Raw genomic sequence first — 24,754 nt, 5'->3', positions numbered from 1 at the left:
TTTTGGTTTTTCTCCGGTACCGGGAACCGAACTCACGACCTTGCGCTTGCCAGGCAGGCGCTTTTGCCGCTGAGCTAAATCCCCAGCCCCTGTGCTTCTATTTAGCATGAGAGTGAGCCCCCTGTTCTTGGCTCTAGCAAGGGCTGATGCACATCTGGACTGAAGTGCAGACTGTGCCCTTCTGCCTGCCTGGAACATCTGGGATGGCAAATAGGACTAGGAAAGTGATGACAAAAAACTATGTTGGCCTTCTCAATGTGCAGTAGGTGTGAGCACTAGCCTCTGGCCCAGCCTGGCCAGGCCCAGGTCACAGAGCCCATATATTATGAGTTGGGAAGGGAATCAGATATGTCCTGAGAAATGCTGACAGCTGTTTAATGGTTTAAAATTTGGGGGTCACCGAGATTTTAATAGATTCTCCCTGCTTGATCTGCCAGTCATTACTTCTGAGTGTTAAGAGGTTGAATTTTTGCAGGTGAATCATAGAAGGAAAAAGGGGAATGGTCACTGTTTATAGTGGCGAAGATCCTGCTTCCTGGTGCCTTTTGTGTGTGTAGGTCACAATACAACTTCATGAGAACTTCTAATGATGAGCAGCCACCTTGAACCCATACATAAGATCTGATGGGTTTTGTCCATGTGCATATTGTATATAATCACCTTCCACATATATAGCTTTAAACTTAATCGCTCATTTCATAAACACTTTTCACATTCTTAAGAATTTCCATTATTCCATTGAGATGCAGAACCATAATTTAACTCACTATTTCACTGCAGGTATTTCTGCTATTATAGTTAGCATTGTAATAAAAATCTGTCTGTATTGGGCTTTTTCTCTGTAGAGAAGTATTTTCTAGAGATAAATGATGAGGGGCGGGGGTAGGGTGACTGCATAAACGGGTCTGAATATTTTTATGGTTCCTGACTCACATTGCTGTATTGCTTTTTCAGAAGGACTGGCAGGCTTTTCAATGCCACCAGCAATAGGTGATTTTACTAGTTTGGCCACAGCCTTGTGAAGCAGTGGATAAGAATTTTTAAAATGCATTTTTCAAACTTATTAAGTAGAAAATGGCAATTTGCTTATTGTACCCTTAATGCACGTTCACAAGGCCTTGATAATGACCTTGATAAGTACTTTGTATAAATTATCCTCAATGGGAATTCATAACAAAGGCCAGGAGCTGCGGCAGGCAGCAGGAGAGAAAGACAAGCCGGCAAAGGCAGCCAGCGCTGTGTGCTGGTGTGGAGTACTTCCAAGCATTTCATTCCCACTCTTCCAGCCCCTGCAATTGAATGGTTTGATTATATAGCTGTTTCCCGGCAAGAAGAGAGCTTTCTCTCTACTGAGTCCTTTCCTTTGGTTCAGACGGATACTAGAGAATGCGCCAGCTCACTTCTAGGTTTTCCACGCCAATCCCAGTAACTCTGCAAACCACAAAGGATATTGTTCTATCATTCACAGTGGAGGCACCTCACCTGCTCCAGGACAGGTCTCCAGAAAAAGAGAGTGACAGAATCCTAGGCAGCTTGCCCCACCAACCTGCATGTACAGGAGAAGTCAACACCTGCCTGCCATGAGCCCATTGGCAAGATCGCCCCTCACATCTCTACAGTGTCTGCACACAGGCGGTCTTGACGGGTCATACACCACTGCGAGACAGATGGGAATGGCACCACCCCCCCCAGTAACAGATATAGAAATGAGCTGGGGGCAAGATATCCTGCCCAAGGGCCTATGGCTGCACAGCTGCCAGGCAGATGGGACACAAGCACTTGGCTAGTCCAATGCCACTTTTTTCTCACTCTGACAATGCTGTTCCCTGAAAAGATCAATGCAGGATCCTTTCCAGAGCCACTCGGAGAGGCTACTTCTGGGAAGACACGAAGGTGGTCTCTTTCCTTGTGTCCTGCTGGTTTCTCTTGTTGTGAGGTCCCTAACTGATAGATTTTATTGATTCCTGTTGACCTGGGCTAGCTGTGTTCCTTGCTGTGGGTCTATCCCTCTTGCCTTGTGAGGCTCACACAGCATCCAAAGGTATGGTTTCCAGCAGACGCAATGTGGACGGAGAGGTCAGGCAGCTCTCAGGTCCCTGGGCCATAGGACAGCTTACCTGATTAAGATGATGACTGAGGGTGTCTGGGCCATGGCACCAATCATGCTGCAGACACACATCACACAGAGGAAGGTGAGAAAGGCCTCTTGGCACCCAGGACTGGGGCATTTTCCGGGAACCACGGTGGCATTCTCAGGGGGGACAGTGGTGAGGCATGCACAGCCCGTAAGATTCTGAAAGGGAAGCATTCAGCCCTTTAAACTGGGGGTCTCTCCAGGTTTCATACCCGAAGCCATCCATCCGCTGAGCTGTCACAGCCTAATTATGCATTCTGCGGTGTTCCATTAATTAGGCCTGAATAAACGAGTTAGCTTTTTAAGGAGGCTGCAAAAACACATGCAAATAAAGGAATATTTATGGGGAGGAGAGCTGATTTTCCTGTCTCCTGTGTGTTTCATTTCCATTCTCAAGAATCCCTTAATAAGCTCCACTGTAGACAAATGTGTCCCCCCCAATACAATTAGAGAGGAAATTGCGCTTCCACAATATGATAAAACATTGCCAAATTAACATTGTAATTACTTGCCAATTTGTCTCCTCTTTTATGCAGTTATAATTACACTGAAGTGTATTAAAAGAAGTAAATCAGGTAGCCCACATATTGTTGCTGGTTCAGTGCCCGACGTGGCACTCGGGACAAAGGATGCACGCATCACGCATGAAGCCGCTGTGCCTCGGAGGCCGTGAGAGGACTGCGCCAATGGGAAAGTACTCCAGTGGCTGAGAAAGCAGAGGGCTAAGAGAGTCCAACTGGCTTAGCACGGCTCGTGGGGAGCAGAGGGAAAGCCCTGCGAGACACACTTATTAATATATGATCAGAGAGGAAGGGAGAAGCCACTGCATTCCATTTGATCTTCTGAGTACGATGGCCTGGCTGCCCATTCCCAGGCGCAGGCATGGTCCACGCTCCCGCTCACTCGCTCCAGGAATCTCTGATGGCAAAGGGAGGAACAGGGGCTGGAAGAGGCTGAGCCGAGTACCAAGCCAATTAAGGTTTGATAATAATAGTGCAGAGGCCCTTAATGAATACAAAGTGAAAACAGTCATAAATGATTCATTGCTTTCCTCTCCAGGACCGATCAGCTTTCTGAGCACATGCACAGGTAAATCCTCCTGGGAGTCGAACAAATCCCTTTGGGCTTTTATGCTTCTCTTCCTCTGCCTGTCTCCCTTCACCTTATGGCTCCCTCCTCTTTCTCCGCTATCTCCTTTTCTTTCCCCTGGCAAGATGACCTCAGGGGTGCCCCAAGCCCTGTGTGTTCCCACCCCAGCAGGGCTGTGCCCTACGTGGGGTTTGAATCTGCAGGGTGGAAATGGGCACACACTGCGCTGGTCTGCACCCACCTCCTCAGTGGTCCGCCCCGAGCAGGCATCTTGGTGGAAATAGCCCTGTTGCATATGTGGGGCGTGATGGTAACTCAGCCACCAAGGCCCTGCCCTTCTTCTCTTTCCCTCTAGATTTCCTAGCTCTTGTATAAAACCTAGGACAAATACTGCTTGTCTGAGGCTCTTTCTGGCTCAGCTGCTCCTTTCTGTCTTCCGGAGGCTCTTTGGAGGGTCACACTTCACCCCCATTGCAGAGACCTCCTACCTGCCCCCAGAGGGAGCAGCATTGTGGAACAAGAACCTCTGGGCCAAGAGCCCCATGCTTTGTACATTCTCTCCTGAGCACCTTCCCCTGGCACAGTGCTGAGGAATAGATGAAACCTGGCAGAGAGTTCTAGATACATATGTAATCCAGTCTGCCCCCATGTTATATTCTCCCATATGTGTCAAATAATGTCTGTAATACCTAATACAATGTAAATGCATTATAATGTCATTAACTGTTAGGCTGTACTGTTTAGGGAATGTGGCCAAGGGAAAAAAATATCTGTGCATGTTCGATACAGATATAAGTTTTTCTCCTGAAAAATTTCAATCTGTGGTTGGTTAAAGCCACAGGTGTGGAACCCATAAATACAAGGTCCAACTATATAAATGGGAATCTTGTTTCTTAATTTTTTGAAATAAGACAAAAAGACACTGTGTTGCTTAAGCTGGTTTCAAATGCTTGGGTTCAAGTGATGTTCCTGCCCTGGCCTCTGGAGTAGCTGGCACTACAGTGTGTGCCATCCCCCTGGCTTGGGGATCTTGACTTGAGGGATGTCACTTCTCTGTCCCAGGAAGAGAAGCATGACTCAAGCCACCAAAGATTCCTTTCTGTGGAGAAAGTGCCATCTACACCTGGTAAGAGACTTCCCTTGCTGACTGTACTTCTGGTCACCTGCCCATAAACGACTTCTTCCCCATACTTCAGTTCTTTGTTTCAGGTTTTCAGCCTGAATCCAAAGCCTCCTCTGAGATTTGCTCATTTCTCTGGTCTCTCCCACACAACCATAAAGTACGCAGGTTACTAAACATGCTTGTTCCTCTCTTGTTAGTCTCTGCTTTGTTACAGGCTTCTGTCCCAGCTAATAACTAGGATGTTCTGAAAGGTAACCACTTTTCCTCCCTTACAAAGTGAAGCAAAAGTGGGCATGGTGGCTCATACGTGTAATCCCAGCACTTGGGAGGCTGAGGCAGGAGAACTGCTGCAAGTTCAAGGCCAGCCTGGGCTACAAAGTGAGTTCAAGTCCAACCCGAACTGGAAGCTGCCTGTAGACCTCTGTGGCCTGAAAGAAGTAGCAGATCCCTGGCGGTTTCCACGCTTTTAGGAATATGCTCCGGGCTCCAAGTTCCTTTAAGATCCCTGAACTGGCAAATATCCTATTTCTCATCCTTGTTTCCAGGCCATGTATTCTCAGTGGCAGGGCTGAACTCTGCCTGGTGCCATGTCTTAGGAGGGCAGCATCTAGCTTTCCTGTCAAGAAGATGTGCTGTGTCTGCTCATATGGGTGATCAGACCATGCTGTGCCCCAAGAACAGGCCCCAAAAGCTTGTTGATCAAGAGGAGAGGGGGCCTGGAATGCCAGCTCCACAAGAACCTATCCAACATGGCGGCTGGGCCAGCATGAAATGACACAGGTACACTATGAGTCACAATGCGATTTAAGAGCTCACGTTCAGTAATCAGAAAGTTCATCAGGCTCTGGTTAAAGAGATTCAAGTAGGTCCACAAGAGGGAAGGAAAATCATGTAGCTGTCAGCAAGGTGCGGCAGAACTCTTTACGGACAACCAACGCTGAAACAACTCCAAGGGAAGCCAGTAACTACAGATCATAAATAAAGCAAGGTGGGAATAAGGACATACCTGTGCTATAAAATATATACAAAAATCTAAAATCTAAAATCGGAAACTTTTGGAGCACTGCCATGACAAAAATGAGAATGCCACACCTAACCTCGTGTGATGGTTTGTAGTCAAAACCCAGGTGCTCAACCAAGCGTCTTCAGCAGCCCCAAGGGAAAAAAGGCCCTTCCAGCCCCCACAGCTGCAACATGCAAGAAATATCTCATGACTATCTCACACACATGCAAATACTTCAAAATCAGAAAAAAAATATCTGATATCTGAAATTTCAAAGGAGTTTTGGGTAAGGGATACTCAACCTATACATGAAACCAATGGTGATAATATTCATTTACTGGGTCGAGAACTGGGTCCAGAATAAGAATCAGAGGTGCAAGAGAGACTTCTCACTTCTTTTTTTGTACACTTTTTGATTTTTGAACAATACAACTATATTGTTTATTTAAAAAGTTAAAACTGTAATATTAAAAATACTATGAAGAAATCCCTGCATAGTGACACATTGCCTGTCACTCTTAGAGGCTGAAACAGGAGGATCACCTGTTTGAGCCCAGCCTGGGCAACTTAGCAACTTAGTGAGACCCTGTCTCAAAATACAAAATAAAAAAAGGACTAGGGATGTAGCTCTGTGTGAAGGCTCTGAGTTTAATCTCCAGTGTTGCCAAAAAAAAAAAAAAAAAAAAAAAAATCATTGAAGGAAGAGTAAATAATAGGTCACTGAAAATTGCACTCTTATTCTGCATTCAAGCATTAATTTAAATTGAGAAATGTTTCTATTCCATGTGAGGAGGGGAAAAATAATTACAATAAAGTTCAAAACCATAAAAATAGAAAAACTGTTCTGTGGAATCTTGGATTTGTTCTCTATGAATGAAGGAAACGGGAGCACACTATTTTGACAGCTCCTATTATAAGAACTAGATCCTTGCCAGCAGTATTTCAATAACACTGGTGAATAAAGTTGTTGTTGTTATGTCCCCACACCATTCAACACTGATGAAGCAGTTCCCATTAAGAAAGTGAATTGCCAGGCTGAAAGATGACTTTTCTAAGGGGAGATTGTGAGAGGGATGGTGTGGTTAGTATTAAAGAGTCTGCTGTGAAATCTAGGGGCAGAAGGTCACCCCCAACCTGCCAGGACACTGTTTTCTCCTCTCTGTAAATGCAGGCACACTGTCACCAGAGGGAAATGACAGTGACCATCCGGTGTGGGAGCCTTGTCCTGTGGTCCAGGAGGGGTGTCGGCCCAAGATGAGCCACGCTCTGTCCTGGTTCTGCCTGTAGCTTCAGTCTTTTGTGCCCAGTGTCCTATCCTAATAATGAGGTGGCAAAGGACAGGTAGCACCACCCCAGCAGACTGGGATATTTTTCGGAGAACCACCGCCTGCTCCGATCTGCGTATCACAGATACTTATGGATTCTCATACAATGCGGTGAAGTTTCTGACACCCGCCTGCCATTTGGCAGCAGCTTATTTAGCTTGAGTGGGATCACTCACCAGCCCGGCCCAGTTGGAATTTCTGCCCACAGGCTTAAGGCCGAGGGGATACTGAAAAAGCGCAAAATACACTGTTTCCTTTGCAAGGTTATCAGAGATGAGAGCAAGACCTGCTGACCTATAGTGCAGGAGCCGGATCCAGAGCCCAGCCCCCCAGAGCTTCATTATCTACTGGCCAAGGGGAGCAGAGGGCTGGGCTTCAGAGACGAGAAGGGTCAGTTGCTCCAGCCCTCAAAGGTAGGGATGGTGCGCAGAGTGTGAAGGTGCTGCGGAGCCTGCTGCTCAGGATGACCTCTCCATCTCCTCTCTGGTGTGGCGTCTCCCAACCGGCGTTGCCCCGCCTTATCTCTAGGTCCAAACATCTATACTCCAGCTTATGCCTGAATGTCCACTCCCTCCTTCCTGTACCGCCGCACCCAGGGCCGAGTCCCCCAGCAGACATAACATCCCGAGGTCATGAACGGCTCAACACAGTCACTTCCTTCTATTTCAGTGTAACCACCTAACCTTTAATGTTGGATTTTTAATTTTAAAAAAGCTTGTCCTTAGTGGACAAGTGATTATATTTTAGATAGTCCTGAAATATATAGAAAGTCTGAAAGAAATATACAGAAATTAGTTTATTAGTTCCTAACTAGAGTTAACTGCCTATCTAGGAGTGGTTGGCTATATATCCTTCCCACCTTTCTTCATGCAAAGATATAAATATATTTAGAGATTTTTCCTCACAAAAGGTTTATCTTGTGCAGTCTGTGTATTGTTTTCTCATGTGTTCTTTCTACTTTTAACCATGGAAGGCAGGACCGAGGGCTGCTGTTGAGCACTTTCTTGTACATAACTCTGGCAATGTGTTATGTCTCACTTTATTGAGGGGCCAGATAGGAAACATAAATAAGAAAAATGATCCAGGCACAAGAGTGGCTGGTGGCAGGGGGCGGTGCTTAAGCAGAGAGCATATGTCTTGTCCAAAGCGCCAAGCATGTCTGAGCTCCAGCCTACTCCTTCCTTCTCCTGGTACAGGACCCATATCAGCTGCCTTTGTGCTTTGTAGAGAGCCCAGAAATCCAGATCCACACACAAAACCCCCCAAGTGAATGCCATTTACACTTTGGCTTGCATCACAGGAAATGTGTCTTCACACAGCCAGGGCGTAGTAGCAGCAGCCGTTTCCTCCTCATGCTGTGCTAGGCGGGGCAGCACCTGTGACCTCCTTGGCTTGGATTCCATAGCAGACAAACCAATCACAGTGAGAAAGAAACAGAGATAGAAGGGTGGGGCCTCAGGTGTGGCTCACCGGTGACCTGATTCTCAAAAGATGGAAATGTTCAGACATGTCTCAGTCCTCACCTAGAGCAGAAGTTTTAAGCGGGGTGATTGCAGCCTCCAGGGACAGCTGGCAGTAAAACGGGCACTGTGGCTGGTCAGAGCTTGGAGGGGAGAGATGAGTGGGAGAGGGTAGACTCAGGAATGGTGTTAAACCTCCTATAGTGTGGATGACGAGCCTCACGACCCGTCCCAAAATGCCAGTCGCGGCGAGGGTGAGAGGCCTGGCCTGAGAATAGTGGGTTCCAATCTTGGTTACATGTCAACAACAGTGGAAGGGGCTTTAAGAAATCCTTATTACTGGGTCTAACCCTCAAACAAGGAAATCACAATCTCAACAGTGGGCTCAGGCCTGGTGCTTTACATGCTCCCAAGTGACTATAACAGGCGGGTGGGGCTGAGAACTGCTACGGAGCATCAGAGGCTCCCCACATGAATCCGTGATGGGGTTACCCCTTGCCCCTCACAGACCCTCTCAGTGCTTCACTGAAAACAAGTGCTCCATACATGTTTGTTGACTGGATGGTGGGCGGATGAGTCATCTACCATTAGTACCCTACAAACCGCTGTGCTGGGCTTGTGTTCACTTTCACCATTCTTTTGGTGGCTGATATATGCTGGGTGTTTTTTTTTTTTTTTTTTTAGTCAATTATTCAGTACATCAAAAGGACACAACTTCCAGCAGTCAGTCAGCCACATACTAACGCGTTTTCTGCTGGAATAATTACTTCTGAAAGTGAAAGGTACAGAAACAATCTGGGCAATATATTCATGCCAAAGGAAGCTTACAAAATTAACTTGCAATCTTTTTGCCACCCCTCCTGGTCATATGTGATGAGAAGAATTAGAAATTGTTCATTAAATGCAGGCTGGGAACCTTCCATTGCTATCACTCAAGGAGGGATGAAAGAAGAAAATGAAAACCAAAAACTTCGAGCAAGGCAGGAAGGAAAGTCCAGTATCAGGAAACTGCTAACCCTGGCCAGGTTTCCCTTATACTCGGATCTGCCTGACTAGTTGATCTAGTCCCATCTAAAGGAGTTGTGGGAAATGCTCCCAAGTCTTGATGGATCTTAGGAAATGGTGGGAGATGCATGAGGGTTAGGTTGTCACTCTGGAATCAGTGCCACCCCATTGACTGCCAGTCAACTGCTGTCCAAGATGGTGCTGTCATTATCCATCACTTCTCTGAGGTCAGGATGGGGCTTGGCACGATATTTAGGAAGCTAGGAATCTTTATGGAGGGCCACAGCTGTCACTGGGAATGTGTGGCGCCCCCATCCTCTGGAGGCAGGTAAGGGAGGCATTGCAGCAAATCAACCCACAGAACAGGGGAGGTGAGAACTTTGCTAGGCGAGAGCAGGGGTGGTACGTGTTGGCAGTAAGGGTGCTAGTAGGCCTGGAAAAAGTGAGGAGAGAGGAAAAGGCTTCCCATGAGTTTATAGTTGATAAGACAGGACCTAGCCAGGGAAGACTACCTCAGACACAGTATAAGGAACCACACGCTGAAAGGTCCAGAAGCAAGGTAGAGCTTGGTGTGCTGGGAGAATACGAAAAAGTTTCACTTAGCAAGGGGCTCTTAGGCTTCTAGAGAGGCTGTCCTGACTGCGGACAACCTAGAGGAAGAGGTAATTTCAAGTAGAAAAGAGGCAGGGATCCAGAAAGGGGAGACTCAGAGTGCAGAGGAAGACCCTGGGTGTGGTGGTGGGCAGCATCAGTGTTCCACTTTCTACCATGTGCCTTGCAGAGGGAACTAACCTCACCTCTAATTCCAGACTGAAAAGAGCACAGACTCCCCAGATGACTGAGGCATCAGTGGCCTAAGTAGATGGGGCTGAGCTCAGGTGCGAGGTCAGTGGAGCTGAGGAAGGAGGGCAGATTCAGGCTTGGCAGCGGAGACTCCTGGCCTGGAGAAAGAATCTGTGTGCAAAGGGGAAAGAGGAAAGAGACCAGGAAGCCTTTTGCAGCAAGAGAGCTTCAGCTTGGAGACCAGGAGGAAAGATCGAGGAGGAGGAGGGGAGGGAGGCGGTGACGGGGAGGCACCATCCCAGGACCATAATCCACCATTTGGCATTTTTTCCAAACCCTGCAGCAGAGATTTAAACGACTCAAACTGTCTTGTGCTCATTTCTGGATGCCGTCCTAGGATTCCTCTGACTCTTGGCCAAGCTGCCACAGCCGTGAGTGACGCATGGAAGGGCCTGTCACCTGCCTGTAGCGGGCTCCTACCAGAGCTGACTACTGTGCCAAGCCTTATGGGTGTGGTTGTTTTCACAGCATGACTGCTACAAGTGCTGCTTTCGGAGAGGAGTCTGGCTCTGTGGCCCCAAATCCACCTGTCGAAAGCCAGAGCATCCAGAGATCTGCTGCTCTGGGGAAGGAATGGAGCCCCCAGCCCACCCTAGCCTGGCCAAGCCCTGGGCCTGCTGGGGTCTGTGACTTGTCAATCCTGGGGGAGAATGAACTCCCTGCCTCGTCTGCTCCCTGGATGATGTGGGGCCTCCAGGGTGAGAAGACAAGGCCAGTGCCTGGGGAAATAAGTGTCATGTCCAGAGAGAGCAGCAAAGGAGCCAGCGGTCCTATAATTGCATCCCACAGCTTTGCTGTTTCAGCAGCTAGAAGCGACCGTGGACCCGGTTAAGCTTTTTATTCAATAAAAATCTTGTACATGCAAGATCAGGGGAACCGCAATCTTAAAGACAATTTTTTGGTCAGTGCATTTCCTGCAGTAAAGACTTGTTTTGTCTTAGGATGGTAGGCCCCGGGGAGCCAATGCAATCCTCAGAATAAGACAATAAGCAAGGCTGATTTATAACATGGCTTTTTGGATATTAAAATGTTAATGAAATTGTTATGAAAAATAAGAACTTGTATTTTTGTTTTAACCATTCTCAAGGCCCCAAACCTTTTTATATATTTCTACCCTTGTAAAAAAAATTGCTTTATCATCTAATTTTTACAAAATCCCTCTCTCCTCTCTGGTCTCTCCCCCCACCCATGGTGATTTATTTTATCTACAGAAAATGTTAATAACCAGCCAGGAATCCAAATGTTAAAAGCACAGAAAAATAAAATCTTTGAAAATGAAAATAAATGATCCATTTTTCTTTTCCGAGAAACTGCAGCTTTCATATGATCCAGGATCTGGGAAGGGGAGGAAGGGCCTGACTTCAAGTCTAGCTGTCCCAAGAGGAGCTGCCTGGGTGCCATGCTTTCCCTGCTGTCCACCCACTGTGGGGACACTTACAAAGCACTTCTGGGTGACCGGGGCCCTTGCCTGAGAAATGCAAATGTCGGAGCAAGTGACAAATATGTCTGGCACTCACTGCAGTGAAATGAGACAGGCCTTCAGGAAATGACATGTGCCAGATTTCAGAGGCAAGAACTCCAGAGATGAGGGAGGGAAGGGATTGTTTCAGAGGCAGGGACATCTGAGTAGGGTATTGAGAGGTGAGTAGGAGTTGTCCAACTGGAAAGAGAAGTACAAAAGATAGGCTTTGTGGGAAAAAAATGAGGAACACAACCTGAAAACAAGAGCTGGAACCATAAAAGGAAGACGTAAGAACTGAGCTCAGGCCCTGGATCTTCTCTCCCAGCTGGCAGGGTGGCATCAGAAAGAGCCCCTCCTGGCTGCAGTGGAGAGGACAGCATGGAAGCGGTTATCCTGGGCAGCAGGGAGGCAGCTGCTGTGTTGGTTCACACAGGAGACAGGCAGGCTGGCCCCTGGGCAGTGGCACTGTGGACACAGAGGGCAGCAGGTGCAAGAGACCCAGGAGGGCAGGGGCACCATGACTGTGCTACCTGTCACCCGGCCGTGGTTTTTATGCCAAGAACACAGGAGGCTTCGGGCTCACAGCCAGCTGCAAAAGTCATGCCGAGAAGAAAAAAAAGCATGGCTGGGAAGATGGAAAAAAGGCAGGAGGCATTAATTGAAAAGAACAAAGGAAACTTGGTAGGGAAGTCAGAGGGTTTCAGTTCTGAAGGAAGATTTTTCTTGATGAATCATTTTCTGGTCTTTACATACTTCTGATGATGGGGTACTCACTACCTACGCAGACAGGCCATTCCACTGACAACTTGTCCGTGTGCCTTGAGCTACAACCTCTTCCTCTGGCTTCCTATGTACAACTGCTTTTGAGTTTTTACTTTAAAATGCTTCGTGCTGCTTCTGGAAACCCACTTAAAGCAGCAAGGAGGCCCGAGGAGCTGGTCGGTCCTCTCATCCTCCTGGGGAAGGATCCTCCTCTACAGCAGGGTGCAGGTGCAGAAAAGCCGCAGCGATGGAGAGCAGCAGGTATGCACCCTCTGTCTGCTCGCTGCTGCCCTGGCCCCTGGGCTGGAAGCTCCTCTGGCTGCCTGCTCTCCCGTGCCATCCCCCCCATCCGAAGCTCCCCATTACCGTGCTGTTGCAGCCGGCGAAGCAGGCGGACAAGTAGGTGACGCCATCTGCCCCGCACACTGGAGTGAAGGAGTCGGTTTGGCATTTGCAGTTCTTATTGCAGGACGAGTGGGGGTTCAGGGCCAAGCCACGCACTGAGCTGGAGAAGAAGGGAAACACGGAGCCCCTGAGAAACAGGTCGGTCTGGGACAGGCTGTGCCAGGGACTGTACTATGCCTTCTGCTGTGACCAGCCACGGGGCACCTTGCTTGTAGCATCCCTTGCTAGTCTCTCCTTGCCTTTTCCCACCTCAGTCCTTCTCATCTTGTGAGGACAGGTCTAGGCCCACTGCAGATGGTGCCTGGATTAACGATGCCAGGCTCGGGAGCAGCTGAGCCCAGCTTTGGCTCCTCTCCTGGAGGAGGAGGAAAGGGCCCTTTGATCATCGGTACCCCCCTCGCCCTCTGGGCTGGTGGCAGCAGGGACTCAGGGCAGGGTTACCCTTTCCATGGTGCCAGCTCACCCCCCATAGCTGAGCGCTGAACTCCTCCCGACTCTGGGTTGGTCCTCAGGTCTGTCTGATGCTTCCCCTGCAGACAGGAAGCCTCACGGTGGTTATGACACTGCCACCACTAGACTGGCTCCAATAACTACTGTTTGTCTGACTGATTCAATATCCCAAGCAAAATAACACTGGCTGCTTTCCATTTCCTTTGGTGTCATTAAAGGCACAGTTACCCAGAGCACACAAACCAAGGAGAGAGAAGGGGCGGAGAGGGTGTCTTGTTCTGCACTGGCCCCTAGGGCTCAGGCACCACGGAGGAACAAAAATGATGCTGGTTATTTGTCTGGGTGCATGTGGTGCTCAGCTGAAGCTCTTCCACATAGTATTTCACTTACTGTCAGGGGCACTCCATGGGCTTTGTGGAGAAGGACACTGGGGCACAGGCAGGTGAGACACAGCTCACCGAGGGGAGCAGAGGGAGGAGAGCAGGGCAGTGTCACCGTGGGTCTTGCACGTGCTTCTTCGCTTTTCACAGAAGCATAATGTCTCCATGGAGGCTCCGTGTTTGCAGTCACTGCAGTTTAATGCATGTGCGTGTGACCTGGGCAGTTCCAGTGGGGGATTTACAGCAGGTGTGAGCCAGAAGGCATCACACCTGGACAGGGGGATGGGGACCAGAGGGGAGGGTTAGACAAGGCCACTCAGAGGTGGTAGCAAGGAGGTGGAGGGGAATATGGTACATGAATGACTTATAGACCTACAGATAACTGACTCTGCTCATCTCCTGTTTTTTCCTTTTGTGCGGGATAGAGCCCTGGCGCTACTGCATCCTCCAGCTTAAGGGCAGGAGCAGACCTGGCGGAGGACCCTGGCTATGGACAGCAAGGAAGGGGTAAGCCACAGGCCACCATGCTGCAGGATCAACCTCCAAGCCAGACTCCCTAGGCAACCTCAGAGTCCTGTGCAGACAAGGGGACAGAGACGAAGATGCTCCTTCCTTCCTGGGAAGGGTCATCCTAATGGGACTCTGGTCTAAAGACGCAGGAGACGAACTAGGAAACCAGGAAGAACTAGCTAACTTCCTGCCTATCCTCTCGCCCTTCTCTCTGCCTGTTTTCTTTCCTTCTCTTTCTCTCTCCACCACTTCAAAATGGTGACTAGGGGCCAGAACCTCGAAGGACACTGGGAGTGTGACGTCAGCTGCTGATAGTTAAGGAATTACTGAAACCGATCGTGTCTTTCAAAGCTGAATGTTGAAATATAATTTATTCTTATTTTTTCTCTTCCCATCGTTCCTAAAGTCTAGTACCAACTGCAGCACTGTGAGTGATCTGGGGGGATCCCCCAGCTCTACTGAGAGCTCAGTGGGAAGAGTCTGATTCTTTGACCCTGGACAGAAGATGCCTTGATGTCCTCCGCTCACCATGAGAGCCCAAGCTGGCTCTATGAACCTGCAGTAGACAGGCAGCCTTGGCATCCCCGGGGAGACAGGGGCAAAGCTGGCATTTCCAGTACTCACTTGTTTCCATAGGGAACAGTAACCCCAGCCACAGGGCCCGTGTCACAGCCCAGGAAGAGGAAGGAGACATAGCAAGCAGTAGACACCAGGTTGACGAGCATGGCCATCCGGATGGCCCCCAGGGCAGACAGGCTGAGCTTCTTCACCAGGAGGCCACCCAGGAAGATGCCCAGGCAGGCGCATGGGATGGCTGTCATCCCTGGAAGGAAAGCAGATGGAGGGCCATGAGTGGGAAGGAAGGGCTGGTTCCCACAGGCTTGAGGCCAAGCCCTGAGAGTCCCCTGTGACCCCACTGTGTCATCACTGCATGCACAGAACTCCAGGGTCTTCGTTTCTGTCCTAACAGCTCCCAGAAAAAAGGGGGAAGGATGAAAAAACCTCAGTTACCACGCATCTCACTGCACACACACGTGAATCCTACTGGACCCCTCATGGGAAACACACAGCCAACATGAGGACAAGCAAGAGCAAAGCCAGCCCAGAAACACAGACGGACGCTCTGCAACTACAAATACGATGGAGCAGGAGAGCGTTCTCTGCCTTTCCGGGGTGGTGTGGGAAGGGGACACAAGGCCATTTGGGGGATTTTCTCTTCCTCTTTAAGGAGGCAAGGAGCAAGAGCTCCACGGAGAGCTGAGTTTATTTAAGCCAGAGGTCAGAGAGCTCACCAATCTGCAGGCCGTCTTTTAACCAGTCTGCCACTCAGGAAATAGCATCAGTCAAGTCAATAGGTTTGGTATCTCTTGGTGAGTAATTGGCGCGCGCGCGCACACACACACACACACACACACACACACACATATATTTCTGTCTTTCTTTCTCTCTCACTTGTACACAGAGCTATCTGTAAGGCAGCAGGTCCTAAAGCTGCTATTTCTGATTCTCAGAGACCCATGGAACTTTAGGAGGACCAAAGGATCTCGGGGTTCCAATCTTCTGTTTTGTTTGGTTCTGCTCTGATTCATTTCATCTACAACTCTGCTTTCAATTACTGTGTGTCATTTATCTACCGTGTAGATTATGCATGGCCAATTTTTCAGTCCGGGCTGCTTCTTCCCTGCCAATCAACCAACCTCCAGGTCAATCGACTACATCAACCAGCTGGTATGTGCTAAGGGAATGCAAATTAATTTTAATATTAGGGTAAGAAAATATAATCAGGGAGGCTTAGCTCGGCAAGAAAATAGTGCCCGTCATATTAAAATAACACACACCTCTGTGTCATCTGCTGTTGTTAGCAAACCTATGCTTGGTTTCTCTTCCTGGGTACAGAAATAATCTTCATGAGGTAGCCCTGTGTGTGTCTCTGTCTCCATCCCAAGCCACAACCTTCCCCACTCCCTCCCTCCCTCCCTTCCTCCCTCCTTCCCTTCCTCCCTCCCTTCTTCCTTCCCTCCTTCCGTTCCTTCCTTCCTCCCTTCCTCTAGAAAAGGTCAGGGAGCTCAGGTGCCCCAGGCTCTGGAGCTGCAGTATGCATTCCCAGGACAGCCTGGCCCCCGCATCCTTCTTTAGAGAGGACCTGTACCAGCCCTGAGGTGCCTCATTGTTCTCACCCAGTTTTACTGTTTCCATGGCTCTCCCTGCTGTCTAAAGCTGCCTCATTTATATTTTCATTTTTCCTCTCCTTGTTCTTGCTTCCTTTCTTGGGATGCCTCTTCCCCAAGCACCAGAACCTCTCGATTCTTTCTGTTCAGTCCAGCCGGAACTCCCAGTGTCTTAGTACAGTACCTGGCATGGGATGGGCACTAAGGCATCATTTTTGGAATGAATGAACCAGCACAGACTGGATCTGTAGGAGTGATCATCAGTGACAGCATGCCAATATCCAGAGTGTAGCCTGTGTTTTGTCTCATTTTCTAGCAAAGACCATGGGGGGTGTCACCTGGTGGCGATGGTAACCATGGCAATAACAGGCTTTCGGGCATCTTTCTTCCAAGCATCATCAGCCTCCTGTTCCTTCCCTGATGTGTGTGCCTGTCCTTCAGGCTCCAGGCGGTCATCAGCACTGCCCCACCACCACTCCATCCTCATTACGTTAACTTATGCAGATTGGGTCCTTCTTACTTTGTTCATAAATCAGCAGCATTAGCCCCTCAATCGCCCATGTTGTATTGTGTTGCTCTTTTCTGACTCTGTCCCACTTGCAGATGACATTATGGGTGGCCCAGAGCCCTGTCTTGCTGCCCCGGGATAACTGCACAGCCCTGTTTCCCAGGGCTACCAAAGAGACAGCTCCCTAAAAGAGCTTCCCTAGCTGTCCCTGCCAGCCTCTCCCCTCCAGGCTGATGGAGCCATGCTGCAGACAGGGCGCAGGGAGGGGGCGTTGTGCTGCCTGCCTCCGTGTCTGGATGGGAGAACCCCCACCCCAAACCCTGCAAAAATACTCTAATAGGAAAAAATCACTGGGAGACAAACAGGAACAAGGACGCAAAATTGGTTTTCTTGACCTTCTACCCTGAAGCTATTGATTTGTTTGTCAATAAGAAACCTAGGCATCTGCTCTAAAATAGGACACAATCTTGAAGCCCAAGCAAGTGTGCCATTGTCATCAAAATGTAAGGTGGAGCAGCAAAGGAATCAAAAGGAGGGAGATCAACCCTCCTGTGCTGCAGGGCAAGAACCTGAGAGCATCAGAGAGAGCAAAGAAGTTACCACTTTAATAATAAAGGGGTGTATTTTACCCACCCTCTGCCAGGCACCTATTAAAGGGCTGATGGCATTTGCCTAATACCTCTTGGAAACAAAACTTACAAAACAGTGAATGGGAAAGACTTATCGGTGAAAAAGGGAAAAAAATAAGCATGTGTTCCCCTAGCAGTTTCCAGTGAGGGGAGACTGCTGCATGGCTCATCCATGAGATCAGGGTTTGACTGTGACTTTTAGTTGAGATGCTATGTCCTGTGAAAGTGTCAAAAGTTTGAGGGAACAGCCCGATGAACTCCTGCATCTGGAGACCTTTCTGTGACCAGTGCTCAGGCCAAGATTAAGGCATTTCCAGCAGCCAAGGGGACTCCCTGGTTTCCCTCCTACTTAGTCGGCTAGTCCCAGGGCAACCGTTTTTCTGGCCTCCCTCACCTTCATCAACTACTCTTGTTTTTAACACCTATAAATGTGTTCTCATTTGCACCTGACATCTTCCGATCCTGAGATTTGGCCACATGGAAGCCTGAATCAAGGTACTTTCTTTCTTATACCGCGTAACAGTGTACACTGTGCGAACAGTCCATAATTTGTTTACCTATTCTGCTGCTGACAGACATTTGGGCTATTTCCAATTCGGAGTTATTATGCATAAAGCTGCTCTGAACGTTGTTATATATGCATATAATGTGTGGATGTAAACACTCATTTTTGCTGGATGGACGCCCAGGAGTGGAGCCCATGGATCAAGGCGCAGGAAGGCATATACTTTGCTCTAACAGGTGTTGTTGAAGGGTTTTCCACTGGGGCGACACCACTGTGCATTCCCAGCTGGAGTATAGAGTTCCAGTGGCTCCACTTCCTCAACAGCACTTGGTACTGTCATGGGGGGAAGGTGCCAAAGCATCTTTGTAGTGTGCATCTGACAATCAGGATGCTTGGCCCCTTGGCATTTGGTTATTGGCCATTTTGTGAAGTGATGGGTGATATTAGAGGACAAGCTGGTAAAATGTCACTCTCCCACTCCTCACCACAGATCTGACCCCTACTTAGCAGAGAAGATAAAGTGTGTGTGGCTGAACCCCTACACCCACCCCATGGCTGGCCCGTGATTCTATGCTCAACAGGACTAGGTGTCCCGCTCTACTCTCCAGGGAATTCAATAAGCTTTCCACTGTGGGCTGCCCATCCTCAGTTCCTTTCTCTTCTGCAAAGTGCCTTCTGCTGTTTCCTTTCCCTCTGCTCAGAAGCCTGCTCAAGTCTCCCCTGCCCCTCTTGTGCAACACAAGCTGCAGGCCACTTTCTTTCTCTGTGGAGCGGGATGCTCCCTGTCTGCTCCTCCCCCATCCTGGACTGCTCTCCACACACACAGTCTGGGGACAGGATACCTGTCCTCGTCAGAGCTGGCAGAGACATCTGGGGTCACCTCTCACTTCTTTCTTCTTAGAATTATCTCTCCCTTGAATGCACATCACCCACACTATCTAGATTTCCTTTGGATACTGCTAAATTGCTCTGCAGCTTCCTTTATGCCTGCAGGTTGGAGTTTCACCCCTATTTTTAAAACATTTATATACTTTCCTCATATAAATTCACTCATTCCTCAACCACCATCCACATACTGATGCAGTTAAATCTCTCTGTCTCTGTCTCTCTTTCTCTCTCTCTCTCTATATATATACACACACACATATATAACTACACTATTCTGCATTACTAACCCAGACACCCCTTTGAGTCTACAGCTAAGTATAGCATCTTGGGCACCTGAAGCCTTGCAGTTTCAACTCTGAATTCAAGATTTCTCCAGATCTGATCCTTCTGAACTATTTCTACTTTTCACAAATGGTGTCACCAGCTGGCAAAGCTGGAAACACAGGGCAGATTCCTTTTTCTCTTCCCTGGCCCTCAATTGCTTTGTCTCTGGTCCACTGCTAATCAATATCTACACTGATCAGCTCAACTAATGCAGTTTTCTTGTTGTGGGAGTTAGAGGGAAATAAACTGCCACAAAATGAAAATCAAACTAAGATATGCTGTGTGACCACATTTCTCTTCCTGCTTCTCATGAAGGCAAATTGATTTTCTTTGTGTGCCAACTCAAACAACTAGCAGAAACTGCCTGAAATCTATTATTGAGAACTGTATAAAAGCATGCCTGAACCTGGGAAGGAGTGCTGTGATGCATTACTTATGTCTGCCATGGAAAGCAGTGGGAGGAGATGCCTGAAATCATTATTGAGAAGAACTATAAAGATATGCCTGATCTTGTGAAGGAGTGCTGCGATCTATTAGCTATGTCTGCCCTAGGCACTGGCATGGGTATGGGATACCTTCTGAGCTCTGTATTCAACTATGCGTTTCTTGTTCCCAAGAACACTCCTGCTCTCTTATGTGCTTGACAAACACCTACCAACCTATCAAGATTCATCTTGATTGCCCTCTTTCTTTATAATAATTCTTTTAAATTTTCCAGTTTATACCACTCTCTTGACTTCCCGGCCTCTCGCTATGTTTCCTTTGCAAATTTTATATTTTCTCCCTTATCATCATGTAAATCTCACCCAGAAAATACACATGAAAATTCCTTATATACAGAAGCCCAGCACAGTGCTGGGCCCTTCAGGCTCTTGTAAATTCTCAGAGCATGACCCTCAGGACAGAATGACAGAGGGACACACTCACCAAGCAGCTGGTTGGCAGAAGAGGTGGTGAGGTTGAACTGCTGCTCCAGGTACTTCCCCAGGAAGGCAGCGAAGCCAGCTACCACTGCAATCTCCATGCAGGCAGCCAGGATTATGCAGGTGAACACGGGATTGGACAGCAGGTGCTTGGTGACCTTGGGGATCACTGGAGGGAGGGAGAAGCAGCAGAAGGTCAAGGGTGAAGGTCACACACACTGAGCCTCCATCCTGAGGTCTCCAGCTCCAGAGGTCCTTTCTGACCCACTCTTGCCCATCTCTGTAAGCAGCATCAGAAAACACCTGGCTGCTAAGGTCAAAACCTATACAGTAAAGGTTGTCCATGAAAACCATGGCTTCGAATCATACACTGGCATTCTGCCAATTAAACTATCTTCTACTAAAGTGGGAAACCACCGTAACTTCTTACAGTTAGCTAGAAATAATAAAACATTTTTAAATGATCGTAAGATGTTCCCTACCACCACCAACAAAAGGAGAAATTTAGGGTCTGTTTCTCAAAAGGGAAACTAAAATATATAAATCAAATGTACATCAACATATTCAAGTATGACATTATGCATATTACTAAATTTATACAACTACACTGTGTATGTGTGTCAATAAAATACATTTCTTAACAGTTTGAAGAAGGAAATGAAACTTGAGTCCCCTCTGAAACAGACACAAGCCCCATGCCAACCTCTCCTCACTGTCTCCCTGGAAAGAACTTCCCACCAGCTGTCAATTGGGGACATGGCTGATGTGACTGGGGTCATGGTTGGCATTGTTGATACAGTCACTCCCTACATGGTAGCCAGGGAAAAAAGGGCAAATCATTTTCCTGCTCCAAACCCCACTCTGGCTGAAATCCACCCTGTTTGCTCTGGTTTCTTGTCTGCCCTCGGTGATCTGATCTGCTCCCAAAGGCACCCCTTTCTTCTGCTTGGCCTTGCTGGTTCCTGCTGCTTCTCCCTCAGCTGTACTCAGCTCCGCCCTACCCAGGTCTTGTGCTTGGGGCTCTTGTCTACCGCACTGCCCTTCCTACATCTCATCCTCATACCTCAATGCAGCCTCCAGGGAGCCCCCCACTCAGCTCCAGGCCCAGGGCTCTGGGGAGAGGTGGTGGGAAAGGACTCTGTGGCTCTAAACACCAACAGAGCCAGAGAGCAAGTGTTGTCGAGGTCTCACATTTCATTCTTATTTTATTAGACTCCATTTTTCTTAAAGTCTGTGGTTTCTTAAGCCACTAACACTTCCTGTTATACTGGTGCTTTTAAACATGAGGTTTTGTAGAAAAAAAAACCCTTTGAAAACAAGCACATGAATTGGACATTTCCACCAGTTAGAACCTTTGGCACACTGTCTTCTGCCTCTCCACAGTGGTGCATGGCGTGTCTGGCCGGGGCTCAAGAGGGCTCTGACTGTACAAGGACAACCTTGTCACACCTACATTTATACCTTTATTTTAAGGTGGGAGTTTCCCCTCTGTATCTGTAGGACACTGGTTCTAGGACCCTCCTTGGGTACCCAAATCAATACATGCTCAAGTTCCTAACAAAATACTATTGCATTTACAGATAACACATGCATACTCTCTCATGTGTTTTAAACCATCTCTCGATTACTTACACTATAAAAATAACATAAATGCTATGTAAGTAGTAGTTGCTATATTATGTTGTCTAGGGAATGAAAAGGAAAAAATCTGTACATGTTCAATATAGATGCAGTTTTGTATCAAATATGTTCAGTCTGCAGTTGGTTGGACCTGTAGACACAGGATCCGATGTATACAGAGGGCTGACTCTATCTACAAAAAAGTAAGCCGAAATGTAGCTGGTATATCATATGCTGTGACTCATGATCATTCTAGGTTAGAAGTGAATAGATTTAAAGTCTTATGTAAATAATAAATCATAGTACAGGCCGTGTGTAGGTAAGGTAAGAGTTGTAAAGGTAGCAAGCCAGTGACTAAAGTTAGGGTAACTCTGTTCCACTAAAATCACGATAATGGAGAATATTGGGCATGCAGTACACTTGTTTCCACCTATGGAAGTAGAAGACATAAGATCCAGCCTTTCAAGTGAAACAGGTACTGTACCAAGTCTTAGAAAAACTAATCCATTCCAAATAAACAGGTGGGTAGACAGTCGAACTCTGCATTCCAAGGTGATGAATTAGCCAGCTGTCCTAAAGAAGAGAGCTCATTACCCAGGCTCAATCGCATCTCCTAGGAGATGGAACCTCTAAATGGCCCAACTAATTAGAATAAAATAATAATAGAAGATACATAAGTTTTTAATAATGTTAACCGACAAGCTCAATAAATCACAATGACAGAACAATGGACTAGGAACTGGCAGAGTCACAAAACTTAAAATTTATCATCTCTGGGAAAGATACCAAGTTTCAAAAATGAAAATCTCAATAAAGCTAGGGAGGTAAGGGTTCTTTGACATAAGGAAAGGAATTTAGCTGTGGAAATGGGTTAGGTGGGATGACTAGGTGCTCAAAACATGGGCTGAGCAAGTGGCTCCCACCTCCCATCTGAGTAGCAGCTAGACGATTGCCAGAGGTGTTGCCTTGGCTATTCTGAGGATGGTTGCTTGTAAAATTACGGAAGCCTTGGGAAGGCAAGGCTGGGATTAAAGAAATGCACAAATAATGAAACCAAAACTAAAAAGGTTCTGAATAAGAATAAAGATGGTAAACAAACAACTTTAAATCCCTGGTATTCACACACTTATAACCTCACTTATTTTAACTGCACTGGTCTTTACCTGTGTTTTGTCTCTCCTTTACAGGGTATTAAACATTTATGACGATCTGGCTTTTTAGACATATCATTTCAAACAAATGCCCAGAAGTGTTTACTTTTAAAAGTCTGCGTTTAAATGTTAAACTCTTTATTGTTAAAGCTGTACTATTTTTAAGTATTACACAAATATTTAGAGGAATGTTGACTGTGTAGTGTTTAAAAATGTGGACTGTTTAACAAATATAGAAAAAGAATACATTGGGTGTCAACAGAGGGCAATGAAGTCTATGTACAAAAACTCCTTAGATGCGAAGTCTCTGCCATTATGAATCTCTGTTGACGACTGAATGAAGGCCACTTGGCTATAATGTGTGGCACACTGACTATATAACTTTTGACAAAGGACTGGTTTCTCATACTAGCAGTGTTGAACTTAACACTCTAGAGGGAGCAGTTCGAATGTCATTGGGTGATCACAATATGTCCCTGGATTAAATGACTCTGAAAGTCCTTTCTGCTTATGTGCTTTGGTTGATAAATAACACAACACTCCATCATTGTACTCTTTGTGGATTAAGATAGCTGGGCTCTGGAAGCATTGCCAGTGATGCAGGGCAGCAGGGGGACATTCCAGGAAAGTGAGTCCCCAGCAGCCTTTCATAGTAGACCCATCTTTTTTGTTAGGGTAGACTCCCTTTAGACGCTGGAGAACCCAGTACCCCAGCCACCACACCCAGTCACACATTAGACTGCTGTTGAAGATGCTCCCACTGAAGATGTTAGTCTCTGACTCAGAAATTATTTGAGTTGAATCACTGTACTTCCTTAGGCCCCAGTAGCTCCTTGACCTTGATCGAGTCGTCATTTGTTTGGGGATAGGAAAGATCTTTGCTCAACAAAGGCAACTCCAGTTAATGGAATATTTTTATACTTCAGCAAGCATTTTAATTATTCCAGAGATAATTCTTTGCCTGTAGGAGGGACTCCTTGTCAAGACAGGAGTCTGCCTGCTTTTGTCTTAATATCTAATGACTAATTTCTCCTTGAATTAGATGTGAAAATCATTAAGTTCAAGAAGCATTGCACTGAAAGCCTGGGGAAGTCTCAATGCATTTATTTGCATGAACTTTTTTTAAAAAGGGAAGCCAGTTGGCTTCTAGAAATGATGGGTTCTTTTTATGCCCCACATTTTCTAAGGCTGTTGTTCTTTTGGTTTTATTAGAATGACTGATAACATTCTCAAAAGATGATTCCTTCTTAGAAGTTCACCCTACTGGTACCTTCCAATACCCCACTTTGGGAAGGACTCTGAAATTAGCTTGATCTCAGGGATATCCCAGTGTTTCCAGGTTTTTCATTCTAATGTACAGTGATATCCATAGAATTCTTTCTAAGGAGGTGGCAGTCCACAGGTGGCCCACACAAACTGATGACCTGAAGTCATTCCAGGAACCAAACACGTGCAATGCTTACCTCCCACCTCCTGCTTCACCCCAGAAGATGGGGGCTTGGATGGGAGGCTGTCTTGAATTATGCAGTCCCACCCACCGGGGAAACCTTTTCCACTCTCACTGGGAGCCTTGTGCTATCACCAGCAGGATGGTGCATAGCTGGGAACAGCAGCGGGGAGTAATCTCTCGGGAAAGCAAGGTTTCTACAGCAAGCCTTCAAAGGCTTTCCAGCAGGATTAAGACTTCTTGTAAACTTATGCGGGCCTTCAGGAGGGAGAGGGCAGGTCTAGGGACACTAGAGGACTAATTTTGATGGAACATCTCATGGGTGCCAAAAACCATCGAACTGCTTACATACCTACTTACCTTTTAAAGCATCATGCACCAATACACCACAAACCTGTGATCTTGGAACCTCTTAAACCTCCCATTTACAGATAAGGAAACTGAGGCAGAGAGTGGTTCCTACAGTGAGAGCAGCACAGCAGAAAGTCCAGCTATGGCACCTGTCACCACAGCACATGATCTAAGTGTGCCGCTGCTCTTGGTTTGAAAATTAATTAAGGATGCAGGCTACTCCTGCTAACCAAAAGTGCACCTTAATTCTTAGAAATACAACAACAACAATAGTAGTAGTAATAATAAT

The 24,754-nt window shown here is 47.2% G+C and overlaps 1 protein-coding gene across 1 annotated transcript in view; it reads right to left on the bottom strand.

The window, feature by feature from the left end:
• Slco3a1 (solute carrier organic anion transporter family, member 3A1) overlaps window positions 1–24,754 on the bottom strand; it is a gene marked incomplete at its 5' end in the record, with an annotated part of 296,905 nt that overhangs the window by 23,801 nt on the left and 248,350 nt on the right. Inside the window, 4 exon segments of the mRNA XM_005381597.2 lie at window positions 2,118–2,293; window positions 12,573–12,711; window positions 14,576–14,774; window positions 19,901–20,065. Coding sequence (XP_005381654.1) covers window positions 2,118–2,293; window positions 12,573–12,711; window positions 14,576–14,774; window positions 19,901–20,065 — 679 coding nt within the window.

Source organism: Chinchilla lanigera, unplaced genomic scaffold (assembly GCF_000276665.1).
Source record: "Chinchilla lanigera isolate Chin_1 unplaced genomic scaffold, ChiLan1.0 scaffold00015, whole genome shotgun sequence".
Classification (NCBI taxonomy): Eukaryota; Metazoa; Chordata; class Mammalia; order Rodentia; family Chinchillidae; genus Chinchilla; species Chinchilla lanigera.
The sequence above is the reverse complement of the archived record's forward strand: the minus strand, read 5'-3'. Positions and strand labels throughout refer to the sequence as shown.